The sequence below is a fragment of the Camelus ferus genome, chromosome 13, assembly GCF_009834535.1.
Source record: "Camelus ferus isolate YT-003-E chromosome 13, BCGSAC_Cfer_1.0, whole genome shotgun sequence".
In the NCBI taxonomy this organism is placed as follows: domain Eukaryota; kingdom Metazoa; phylum Chordata; class Mammalia; order Artiodactyla; family Camelidae; genus Camelus; species Camelus ferus.
In genome coordinates this window covers 45,799,327-45,812,886 of record NC_045708.1, presented here as the reverse complement: position 1 = coordinate 45,812,886, position 13,560 = coordinate 45,799,327, and the positions used below count along the sequence as shown (strand labels likewise).

At 39.8% G+C, this 13,560-nt stretch overlaps 1 protein-coding gene across 8 annotated transcripts in view; it reads right to left on the bottom strand.

The window, feature by feature from the left end:
• Positions 1 to 13,560, bottom strand: part of PATJ (PATJ crumbs cell polarity complex component) — a 291,845-nt gene that overhangs the window by 24,537 nt on the left and 253,748 nt on the right. For 7 of the 8 annotated variants that reach the window (XM_032494436.1, XM_032494434.1, XM_032494435.1 and 4 more), the window contains 6 exons: positions 11,450 to 11,643; positions 9,085 to 9,232; positions 7,898 to 7,984; positions 4,434 to 4,548; positions 3,673 to 3,710; positions 523 to 645 (listed from right to left, as the gene is read on the bottom strand). In XM_032494436.1, the coding sequence (XP_032350327.1) occupies positions 523 to 645; positions 3,673 to 3,710; positions 4,434 to 4,548; positions 7,898 to 7,984; positions 9,085 to 9,232; positions 11,450 to 11,643 (705 nt within the window). The remainder of the gene's footprint in view (positions 1 to 522; positions 646 to 3,672; positions 3,711 to 4,433; positions 4,549 to 7,897; positions 7,985 to 9,084; positions 9,233 to 11,449; positions 11,644 to 13,560) is intronic. The other variant, XM_032494431.1, reaches the window with a different exon arrangement.

Below are 13,560 nucleotides of genomic sequence, written 5' to 3'. Positions count from 1 at the left end.
AAGAAGGGGGTCAGATCTGAGTATTAAAAGGCCCAGCAGGCCACTTTTATACCTTGGTAATGGTGGTGCTGCATACATCTATTTGCCAGTAATAGCGGGGTGTACAAATTAACTGTTCAATAAAGCTCTAATGAGGAAGCCAAATATTTTCTGCTTTATTTTTCTTACCTAAGTTAAGATTAAGGGGTGATGGGGAAAAAAGATCATAAGAACATTGATTCTTTTGGTGGAAGGAAGATTCTAAGGTCAAATCTCTCTTCAGGTAAAAATAATATGGGAGGCTTTGCAAATGAGCAATAATTTCTTATTTCATTGAGAAGCTTTGATACAAACAATATTTTATATGTCCAGGGACATAATGAATTTCAGGCATAAACCCTCTCCAGTGCATTTTGCCCTCAGCGTGGGTCTCTGAAGGCTTTTGGAATTCCAATTTTAAAGAGTGCCCCTGGCTGCCATGTCCCCTCCCGCCCCAACCCACCCCACCCCACCCTGTGGGCCTTCACCACCCTCTCTGTTTACTTTAAGCTTCTGTGTACGTGCAGCCACACCGCTGGCCTGAATCATGGCAATAAATATTGGGATATCTCCTAAGGGACTCCCTTTTCCTCCAGCAATACTGATTCCAAGGGCATCACTGAGCTCCTAAAAAAGAAGGGAAACAATGATTATCTGTTAATAAAGAGTCACAACATGATTGCCTCCAGGTTGCTGTTGAACAAAATCCCTACATGATGCTGGAGACCAAGGAACACAGGAGTTAACTGCAACGCCTTTGCAGTCAGAAAGACCTTTGTTTCAGCTCTTAATTTGCTGGAGCGTCTTGAAGAAGTGCCTTAACCTCTTAAAGCTTCCATCTCTAAGCATAAAGTGGTTAGAAAACCACCCAGCTCACAGTGCTGAGGATGGCACACAGCAAGGGCTCAGTAAAAGGCAACAGTGGGAGTGAAAAATAAAACCCAACCCTATGCTACTGCTCAGTTTAGTGGCCAATTTCGATGCAGACTTGGCAAGTATGTCCTCATATGGTGTTTACGATTCCATCGCCGAGCATATCATGCTCTTCTGGGTGTGAACAAACACACTTGGCTCTGAAAGAGCTGCAGAACTGCGTCAGGACAAAGGGTCTTTGAGGACGCCCATTGCGGTGACTACAGAGAGAAGCTAATATGCGACTGACTATGTTCCGAGATTATTAGGTGAGACAGTTCGGTTTGCTCTGAGCCTGGTAAACAGATCCTGGCCTCAGTCCAGGTTTCCCCCATATTTATATCACAGGGTTAATATTTTAAAAATCGCTAAAAGAACAAATGACAGGTTTCACTTTCAGCACGGTGGCATGCACACCCTATAGCATCTCTCTCCCGCTGATTAAAATGAAGACCTCTTGTCAAAACCCTAAGAACAACTACCCGAGGCTTCTGAAAAGTAAAGAAACGCAAACAAATTGCGGTGGAGCCAGAACTTGGAGAAACGACAACAGGCGGTGTACTTCCCAGTTGTTTTCCTGGCAGCTCTGTCCTCAAGGCGAGAGACCCAGTCAAGAAGCCATAAAGGTGGTGCAGACTGCTAAAACTTGGATGTTCACACCCATCTTCTGGGCCAGAGGAACCAGGAAAAGCAGCCCTGGTGGCTGGAGAATAAAGGAAGAAACCTAGAGGAGAGAGCCAGAGAAGGGCATCCTCCGCCTCTGTGAGTGAACCCCCAGAATGCGCAGGCGCAATTCTAAGCTGCGCACGTGCAGGACAGACCCACGCTCGGGAACTGAGCTGAGATTTCAACCAGCACTCACAAAAGGTGACCGAACTTGCAGTCCGAGCCTAACTGGGTGGACTGCCTCCTAAAACATAAACACCAACACTCTTCAGACTCTACACAGCATAACATTCACCAGGGCCAGGAACAACTTCCAAGTTACTCAACATGTGAAGAACCAGCAAAATGTGACCAATTTTCTTCTTAAGTTCTTTCAAATATGCACGACAGCTGAAAGCCAAATTGATACCATTGTCTAGTGGAGTTTTCAATTTTTGTAGATGTAAGCATATGACAGCCATGACACCACTGTTAGTGGAGCAGCTGTGGTACAGGGACCCACAGGCTTGCAAAGCTTCTGCAGTTTCATCTGATCATTTAAAAATGTACACAGCTTAGTGTGCTTCACTTTTATGTCAGGAAAGTTGGAAAAAGGGAAAAGAATAAAATGATAACAAAAACCATGTAAGAAGGAACTTTAATACCCTGTTTTCCAAAGTGTCTGTGTCCAGCCTCTATTCTCTGAATGCATCAATAATAAAGCCATGCATGCAAAAACGGCAAGATACATTTCATTATGAGGTTCCTGCTCGGATTGCGTGTGTGAGAACAAGGTGGGTAGGAGCAGGCCTTTTTATAAAAGCCTGTAAAAATAAGCAGCTGAAATGACTAAGGAAACATAAAATGATATGTTATGAATCCTGGAATGAGGAGAAATTAATGGAATTATTTGGCTTTGTTCAAATACATTATGATGCTTCCTTAATTTATCCATAATTATGCACATGTTGGCACATTTAAGTTCCCAGTCAGAAGAACATTTGAGTTGCCACTCTGGTGGAAAGATACTAGGAACAAATATGGCAGATTTAGTCAAAGATGTAGCCAATAATAATGGATGCCACTTCCTGGACATTCATGATATACTAGGTACTATGCTAAGTACACTGTATGCGTTGCCTCATTTAATCCACACAACAGATCTGCCTTGTGAGGTAAGTGTTATCACCCCCAATCTTCAGATGAGCAAACTGAGGTTAAGTAACTTGCCAAAGGTAAGAGAGCTAATACATGGTAGAGTGTCTTCAAACACAACTATAATTGAGTCCAGAGAGCTAAACTAAACTAGGTATCACTTTACTGCAGTTGAACTATGATTGCAACAAGGTCATAATTTTTTTCACTACTTCTGGAATCCCAAATTTAATGGTAAGAACAAGCAAAATAAAAATGCTTTTCGATATTCTGGATTATCACACAGGAGTTTGAAAAACAGGATTTGACAACTTTATGAACTGAAATGGGTCTTACACAGTCTTCTCAGGAGGGCAACTTAGCACTTTATATAAAGGCCTTTAAACAAGAAGCGTGGATTTTGACTCAACAATTTTATTTCTAACAATTAATCCTAAGGAAATCACCCATGATATGGGCTGAAAGAAAATGCGAAGACATTTTTCTATAAAAGACAGCAAAAGTTGAGAAAAATGCTAATTGTTTAAAAAGAGGATGTTGGTTAAGAAAAATCACAACACATTCACATGGTGGAATATTATGCAACTAATAAAAATCATGCCATATGCTGTCAAAAAAAAACCTTACTGGCATGGCTAAAAGTTCATGCTTTCAAGTGAAAATGGCAAGCTACAAGAGCATGTCTAATATAATACCATTTTTTTGTTTTATAAAAGCAGCACAACGCACAAAATGTAGTGAACCGATGTACCAAAAAATTCACAGAGATCATGTATGTGCTTTGCTGTACTTTCCTACATCTGTTTATGTTACACAGGCCATATACTGACTTCAGTAACTTGAAAGAGCACACTAACAATCCAGCATTCTGTGTTAAGGGAAAGATGTATATATTATGCAAATCCAACACAAATCAGATAAAAAGCAAAATGACTGGCTTACCCTGACTATCTCAACAGTCCTTGGTCCCACATCTGTGCCTATAAAATAAAAAGGTAATAAATTAACTTTTTAAAAAGTTAGAGTTAATGTTATTTAGGATATAATATTATCCCATGAAAACAGTATCATCATCTAGGTCTTTCAAGAGAGAATACTGAAGCAAGCAGGCATTGTACCCTCCCTCAGAATTCAAACTGGTGACCATCGATCAGGGCATGTGGCCTCTATCTTAAAGGAGTCCTCTCTGTCTGAGATAGATGTGTCTGTAATCATTTGGTTTGACAAAAGCTGCCGGACAGTAGCAGCAGCTGCCTGGAATATGGTGATTAAATGCCTTGGAAGGTGAGCCATCTGTGTTTCACTGCACATCTTTCTGCCTTAATCAAAGATAACCTAACCCAAGGAAAGACTTAAAAAGACCCCCTACCCTGTCCCGTCCCCAATGGCATATGGACTTCTGACCTTCCTCAAGTGATCTGTAATTTAAAATTTTCCTCTTTGGAGATGGTTTTAGTTTATGAAGTACTTTAGATGTCTGCTTTCCTGTTTTTCACGTGATTTGTTAAAGGCACATTCCTAAAGTGAATCTCTACGGTTTCACTTCCTTTAGAACGGGACATTCATAAAGCATGGGGTTTATGTAGCCATGTTCAAAGACTTAAAAGTACTGTAATCGAAGGTGAAAAGATCTTTTTTTAAACCAAATATTAATATTTTAAAAAACAAGACGGTTTTGCTGGGGGGGTGCATCCAAGTAATACCTGAGTTTTTTTGGGAAGGATCCGAAGCTCTTTTGGTGCCGACCAGGTTCTGCAGGCTGGTGATGACAGGACCAAGGGAAGGAGGAAAGCTGCTGTGTGTGCTCTGCTGACTCCCCTGAAAAGGAGACCCGGCAGTCAGGCAGACATGTTCACACTTACTACCACTCTCCTACTTACTAAGTAACCAGGGACATGTAATAGAAAGTTCTGCAGAGGCCAAAAAAGGAAACAAAAATCACACATGCTCACTCTCTTATCCTCCTAAACAATCCCAATTAACATTTGCTCTACTGATTTATCCATTATACGTGATTTCAATCATCAAGGAAGAAAATCTGCAGTAATTTCAGCTTTCTGCGCTGCACATAACATCAGAAACATTTTCCTAAGCTGTTACAAAGTGTTTACACATGATCAGTATAATGACACTGTGTGTCATTTCGGGCTGCAGTCAACATTTATCTCCTTATTTCCCAAATTACATAATCTATTTTTGCTAAAATAAGTATAATAAAATCTAGAGTAACAGAAATATGATCAAATGGAACCCTCAATTGTAAGGAAAAGCAGCAAATACCAAGGGAATATGCTGTTTTGGGAATGTTTTAAAGCTTTTTTTTCCCCTCAAAGATTTTCCTAGAGTTGGTAATAATTCAGCTCAATCTGCTATAACTCTATTGCCTTCCTTTTAAATAAATTTAATGTTTATTTCAATAAATTTAAATAATGTATAGTCATGTTTGGCTGGTAGCTGTTCAACAAAAATTGTGTGCATTTCCAATGCAGAAAACAATGACACCAATAATGAATAAAGAACTTTTTTCTAACAAATTATTAAGGTTATGCCTATTGCCTCAAAATTTTAAGGTACACCTAAGACCACAATCATCACCTGATAAATTATCATTTGATCCATTTCCTTAGTATGATGCAAGTTCTTTAATATTTTAACATTCCTTAAATATGAAAAATTTCACATATACAGAAAAGTTGAATCATACAGTAGACATAACCACCTACATTCCACAATTAATATTCTACTATATTTTCTTTGTCACATATCTATTCATCAATTTGTCTTTTTAAGAAAATTCATTTCAAAGTTACAAACATCAGTACACTTAACAATCGATATATATAGTTATATATAGTTTTATATTCTATTTATAGCTTTATATATGGTTTTATATATATAGTTTTATATATATATAGTTAAAGGAGTGTTTTTATATATTTTTTGAAAGGATATGATTTAAATCAATGATGCTATAATAGATAACTACTCAGAACAGAGAAAGTATAGCATATTATAACTTTTGCCTAAACAAAATCTCAGAATAATGCGTTTTTTAAGGCCTTTAGAAATACGAACTTTGCCTGGCAGTGTCCCCTCAGTTTTCTGAGGCAATGATTTCTCACGTGGTTTTTCCATTACACACTTCCCTCTGCATAGGAGAGATACTCTTTCCGGGTTGGTGGGAAAAGGTATTTTTAAAAGAAGAGGCTTGGCAGCCCCACAGCTAGAACCTCTCTCTTAGTGAACCCATTTTCTCTAGGCCAAGTCAAAGAGTTATGAGATGCCTCCAAAGAAGGCAGCTCTCTCCCTATCATATAATTGCTCAAATAAAAATGTGTGCCCCTAGAGGGTCTTGACTTTTTTAAAGAGGCTTGGTGGGGAAAACGTCTGCGAGTGGGTCATGGGCTGGTCTTCGGCTCATGACGATGGAGGACACTTTCTTTTCACAGCCACCTACAAACGTTCTTCCCATTAGCCAAATATCAGTACAGACTCTCAAACCGCCTAGGTCACAATTTTAAGGACAAAGTAAGGATAAAGTACGTATACTCTTTTTCTTAAAGCTGAATTAAATTCTATCCTCTGAAATAAAATTTCTGTGCAGAGAGGTTAGATACAACTATTTGATACTTTCTTCCCAGTTTCCTAAATATGACAGCTCACGTTTACATAACAGATAAATGGTGATGGTGGGCTTTTGGCATTTAATGACAGAGCCTCTAAATTTGTTAGGTCTGTATTTAACCTGAATGTGAACTTATTAACCACTAAGATGCACGTATACATTCCTCAAGGGTAGAAATCTAGCTCAACCCACCACCTCACCTGTCAGTTCAGAATTTTCTTAAAACACTGGAATTCCTTGTACCCTTGTGCCTTTGCATATGCTATGCCCTCTGTCTTTTCACCCACTTTTCAACCTATCAAACTCCTTTTGGAGTGAGACCCAGTGGGACCTCTTCTGTGTTGCCCTCCTACACTCTGAAGGAAGAAAACTTCCATCTGTAGTGTTGTTCACGCTGCATTCTAACCCCGATGTACACTGGAGCTTCAGCGAAAAGACTCAAATGACTCTTCCATTAAGGAAGAAGCCGAGACGACCATTTTGCTTCTCAAGTTCCCATTTTTGATACAAGTCTGGTCAGAATCCTCACCAATCATTCACTTCTAGCATCTTACTGTAGCACTGTCTCTCAGTACACATATTTGCTGCTCATTACATAAGCCAGGAATGCAAAAAAAAAAAAAAAAAGTTCCCAACTTCCACAATGGTATTTTTCTTCACTCATTTTCTGACACCAGTGAGGCAAAGGGGGGAGCTAATAGCATTCCAGAAGCACCTGTGTGCTAGCCATGAAATCAGAATGTCTTCTAAACAAAGGTCTTGGAGAGGCTTTAGGTCTAAGAAAACTAGGGTGGAGACCAAAAGTCGTGCTTTTAACCTCAAAACAAAGGCCCATCTATAAGCCACAAAGGGGACTATGAGGTCACATGTAAGTTTCTATAGTTTCATTTTGTACCAAATAGGACTTAACATATAGTCTACCATCTTGATTTTGTTAGCCATTACAATGAAAAAAAAAAATACAGTGAAATATACTTTGTTTAAAAAAAAAAGTAGCACTTACATCAGCCTTGCAAATAAACATGAGATGTTTGCTAACCCACAAAATATCACCCATCAAGGCCTTCCTCCCACAGGAGAAACCCCTACACTTTGCTCTCCCAGGAATATACCATTAATTGCCCTCAGCATATGTGAGTGGCTATTCACAAGTTAACTTTATAGCAATATTTAATTGAATGAATAGAACAATGTTGTGCTAATGAGGGTCAAATTGCCACCAGATGTTGCTTCTTTGTTTTTTTAAAATGAACACAGCTGTGCACATGCAATGGCTAGGCAATATAGAACTAATAGTGGGAAAGAAAAGTGGTTCTAAGAAAACATCTGCAGGTAATAACGGAGAGAACAATCTAGGGATTAATGAATTTCCATCCCACCTTTCATTTTTATTTCGAACACATTAGGGTGTACTGAACTTGGTGTTGTGACTATGCTGCATGCTACACATTATTGCCCAACAGTCATCTATGAAGTGGGGGACTTTCTCCCAGGGGGGACAGGTGAGGGAGTGAGTCAGTCTGACAGGAAGCCGTCAACAACCTGACTATTCTGTGATGTCTTCCTCGAGGAGGTCCAGGAACCAGCTCGGAGTCTTCCAACCTCTAGCTGCACAAGCCCCTGTGCACACTTGGGGAGGCAAGGAAAGAACATAGGTGAGAAACAGTAGCATTTATGACCTGAATTATCATGGCAGAGTCTTCACTCATGTCTGCAGGCCAGAACTGTAAATGGCTGATGAAGGCCACAGGCAGAAAGGAAATTCAGAAATCAAAAAATCACGCAAGGTAACAAAAACACATCAACTCCATGGTGTTCATCTCATAATTTCATGACTTCTTTAAACACATTAAAGGGATTACATTTCAATTCACCTCTTTTCTCTTTCTTTTCCCTTCTGATGAGAGTATTCAGAAGCATTGAAATGATTAAGAAGTAGTGACAAGGAGAACAGAAAAATCAAACACAGAGGTAACACAGAAGTAATCTAAGTCCTCTCTTGAGTAATAGCTAAGAGTTGTCTATTTTAGGAAATCAGGATTTTAAAATAAACAAAATCCATTTATCTTTGCAAAATCTCCCACACCTACAGTATTTGGGAAACAGAATAAGACACACTTGGTTACAGTTGAAGGGACATCTACGAGGATTTTTATTAACCAGTTCCTAACAAGAGAGGGGTCCTTGTGGCAGAGACACTGGGAGGGGAATCTTGAACCTGAGCCTCTCTACAGCTTCAGCGAGAGACAGCTTGCAGGGCAGGAAAACCCCTCAGGCACAGTTTTGCTTGTCATTCTACTTTCCCAGTCTTCACTGTGAGATGGAGAAGCTGGTCTTCAACAATCTTTAATGTTCCTTCAAGCAATAAAAGCTGGATTGGATGAATTCATGATAATATAGCCTTAGAGGGAGGAGGATAAATTCTGTGACTCCAGGAGAACCTATCCCATCAAATGCTTTTACAGGACGATTGTGGTTACTTGGAATTCTCACAGCTATGAAAAACTAGCTTAGAAATCCCCAAACAAGGTTCCCTTCAATCCTGTTAGCCAATATAACAGCTTTCTTTTAGAGCTACTCCTGATTGGTTAAAATAATCAGAGATTAGGTCTCTACTAAAAACTAGAAATCAGCATAAAATTCAACACATTTTACAAACAAGCCAGATTAGAACCATTCCCACTGGACTTGAGTTATACCCGTCATGCAGAAAGCACCTGGAGACTCACCTTGAGGACAGTGGCCACTGTCTCCTGGGAGGCATTTCTCATGTCCTCCCCATTCACAGACAAGATCTGATCTCCCTGAATCAATCTCCCATCAAGGTCTGCAGCTCCACCTTTCACGATGTCAGAAATAAACACTCCACTTCCAGTTCTGTGAATACCATAAAGCAGTGTAATCACATATAACCTAATATTTCTGTATTAAATCTGAGATTACTGATATTCTATATAGATTCACTAAATCCTAAAACTTGGAAGACAGACCCACAAAACCACCTAATCCAATAATATCCACTATCTTCCCAAATAATAAACCTCAGAGTGCTCACCCTTTAAATAGTTTATGTGTATTTATACTGCCCATTATAATATTCACTTTCTTTGGCCCAAGGGCATAATTCCTACAAGAGGACAATTTTAGTGAAATGAAATGGAAATTCACTTTAAAAAGCAAGAGTTAAGTACTGTTAAACCGTGCAGGTTATTTCCTTAGAGATCAGCTCAATTATTAGCATCTGATCTATTTCTAGTCTCTGTCACTTTTCCTTTCCCTGTCTTTATTACTATAAGGTTTTAATTATGTTTATTTGATGAATAAATGTCTAAAAATTCAAGAGGTTGAAAAGGGAGTGGATCTTGAAAAGCTTCCCTCTCACCTCTAGTCTCCTGTCCCTAAGTTGCCTTCTCAGAGGTAAACAAAAGTACCTGTTTCTTAGTTATCTCCAAAAGATATTCTGTGTACACTCAAGCAAATGCATGTGCATATAGAACATATGTTTGTAAATGAATATATACATTTTTTTTCCTCCAGTTTTTTTCAACTTTGCTTTTTTCACTTAGTACACCTTGGCAATTGATCTTTATTAGCACTTGGAGCTTCCTCAATGCTTTTTTATGGCTGCATACTATTCTATAAATGTTCTTTAATTTCATTTATTAGTAAACTACTGATAAACATGTAAGTTATTTCCATTCATTAGCTATTGCAAACAATGCGTAGTGAATGTGTACATAGTTAGGATACATTTCTAGTCACTGAATTGCTAGACAAAGAATTGTGAATTTTGAGAGCTTATACATCTGAGTTTTTACAATGAAACTTTTTGCACTAAGGAATATAAATGTTCCTTACAAACTCAATCTAAAATACTGGTGTTGTATAAAGATTATTTCATCAATCCACTACAAGACAAAAAAGGAAAAATCACTACTCTAAATGGAATTTCTCCAGGCATATGTATATGTCACAAGAAAGCAAACTTCAACATGGGCTCTGTCAGTTGCTCTCCACCCAGATGTGCACTGTTTGCTCAGAAATAAGAGTTCCAGGCTCTTTTTTTCTGTAATGCATTTCCAAAGTGATGGTTTTATGGTGCTGAAGTAAAAAATGAGATCATGATAGCACAGTACATGGCACAAAATCAGCTCAAAAATGGTAGCCGATATTTTAATAACAGGTTGGACTGCTGGAAAAAAGCACTGGGCTAGTCAGCGGAGGTCTATGAGAGCACAAGACACAATATGCATAAAATCAACTTCAATTCTTCCTAAGAAGATGGTTGATACTATTTAAGGCGACACTGGGGAGTCACCTGAAAATCCTGCGGCCCTGTTGGAATAAATACACACTAGATACGTAAAGCCAGTAAACCATGGAAGCTGGAATTGCAGTTTCAAGATCTCATTTACTTCTCTAATCTACTAATATTCTGGAATAATTACTGCAATTCCTATCACATGGGTAAACAGCATAGATTTCAAAAGAGCAGCCTAGCCACCAGGATTTACCTACACCTTTGGTGCAAGCGATTATTTTGGGGACATCTTTCTTAAGAGAAAACTAGAGTCATGAAGAATCTATGTTTGTCTCTCTAGTAGGTCGACTCAGCTAATTTCAGTAACTTCTCAACTTGTTTTAGTTAACAGAGTAGGAAATCAACATGGAACTCCACGGCAGGGCAATTTCCCCAGCCCAACACTGTACATACATAAATCTCTTTCTTGATATTAGCTTTTTCTTGGGTATGGTTGCTTTAATTAACCCTTGCAAGCCTCAGACATAAGTGACTCCAAGTTGAAAGAAACTTGTTGACCCTGTTTTCACTCTACCTGGGAATAAAAGTCTGGAAGTTCTAGGTCGATTAACCTTAGTGTTCCATCATTACATGACACTTTTTTTTTGGTTGAAAATCCTGCTTAGAAACATGACCTGTCTCATTCAAATATTCATAATTATGTTAATTTTAGAAATCACATCATTAGTTTACACTACCAGGCTTTATCTTTCAGGGTTTGTAGGCATTAGTTAGTCCCTAAAACTCTGAAGGAATAAGGCCAATCAATCCTGACTTTCACAGCATTTCTTTACCGTTTCCCAACGATGCTCAGGCCCAGTCCTCGGCCGGCCTTCTTCTGAAGATCCACAGGGAAAATCTCTAAGTTCTCCTCGTCCCTGTAGTGCGCCTCATCTCTGTACACCACCAGTCGCACCTTCTGGGGGGTCTGCCTCAGGGCTGTGATGGCTTCTTCGTGGCTGGCGCTCCTCAGGTCAATCCCATTAACCTGGAACAATGGGCATCTGAGAAAGGCTGCTGACAGCAGAGGCCTCTCCGCCTGCTGGAGCTCTTTGACTGGAGCAGTGAGAAATCTCTAGAAATGTCCAGCCGTTCCCTAAGCACACAAGTAGTGGCCACTAGCAGTCATAGCTGCTTCAAATACAAAGGACGTAACCCTTACACTCTCCCACCCCAGATAAGCATAGGGTGGGTTAGTGCACATGATAATGCAGTTTTAGGTTGCTATGAGCTTTACTATGGACTCAACATGAGAAGAGAACAGAGACTAATTGGCTCATTTAATTGAGGTCAAAGGGGAAATAAACATTAGTGCTTAGTCAGCACTTTTGGTGTCAGCACAGTTTAATATTGAATATGACAGCCTCACTCTCAATTGCTAACATCACAACTACTTTGGAACAGGGTCGGAAGGAAATAAGGGATCGGTATTTGTGACAGCGTCAGGGACCCCCTGAAGTCCACTCATTTGAATCTGAGTCCGAGTGAGCACAGACAGGACCATGCATTAGACAGCAAACCATACTGGAAATGGCACTGAGTAAAACCATGGCCCTGCTCATGCCAAGTCACATGAATTTGGTCAAGTCGTGTAACCTCCGTGAACCTCTGTTTCCTTGTCTGTTAAATGGAAATCATAGTCAACTTATTTGTTGTTTTACTTAACAAATGCTTGTGTATTAGCCCTTTATGAGTATTTACTCATTTAATCCTTACACTAATTCTCTGAAATAGATACCATTACCATTTTACAGATGAGGAAACTGAGGCATGGGGAGGTTAAGTGACTAGACCCAGGCTACACAGCTGGCACATGGAGGAGCCATGATTTGAATCTAGACCATCTTTCCACTTTTAGTCTCTATACCATGCTGCTTCATCTTATTCCTGGAATGGGTTACTGGAGCCCCCTGCCACAGAGAAAGTCAAGTACTGATGTTGGTAAGTGAATTAGACACAGGAGAGACATTGAGGGGCAGAGTAGACCAGACTCAAGTGAAAGGAGTCATGGGCCACTTCCTCCAGGTCACAGCTAGGAAAAGAGCCGAACAACGGGAAGCACAGGCCCAGGCCCTGGCTGGGTGGGAGGCAGAATGAGAGAGTTCCCTCAAGATGTTGGTTCCAGTCTGTGTTCTGGTCCATCTCTATGTGTCCCAGGCAAGTCAAGCCTATCTCTGAACCTCCCTTCCTTCATCAGTCCAAAGAGGGGCTGGCCTGACGCTTTTCCAGTTCTAACATTCCAAAGATCAGGACGTGTGCATAAAGAATGGTCACAGAGAAGGCAGAAAAGAGGAATGAACCCTTCTCGGAAAAGGCGACTTTTGAGCTATTACTGAAAGCTGATTCTATGAGTCAAGAAAATGTTTCAAAGCCTAATTTTCAAGCTTCTTTTTCTTTTCTGGTATATCTTGGTGGGTTTGTGTACTCAGACTAACTACACCCAGAATAACAGTGGTTAAGCATGAAATTTGCATGTAGATGGAGTTTAATTTGGGTGCCAATTTGAACGTCCTGTGTGAAACCTTACCTGGATTACTCAAGGTCCACTTCAACTCTGTCTTCCAAGACTTGGCGATGATAATAACACTAACAATCATAGTATCTACGTAGTGTTGTGAGAAGTAAGTGAAATGAGCCCTGCGGTATGACCAGCGTGGGGCTTGGCACGCAGCTAAGCCCGACAGAAGTTAGAAACTGACGTTTTACAAGGAACTGAAATGCCTGTGCTCAGGGCTGTATTTCCTCAGCACCAGCATTCCCTGCTACTTTAGGCTCACAAATGTGTTTTCACTGCTTGTGAGGTCAACCCACAGAACAAAGGGAAAACAATGTCTTCAGAAAATGTGGTCTGAGCTGATTATTTTCCCTGTATTCCAATAGATGGCACACAAGACCACTTCTGCTA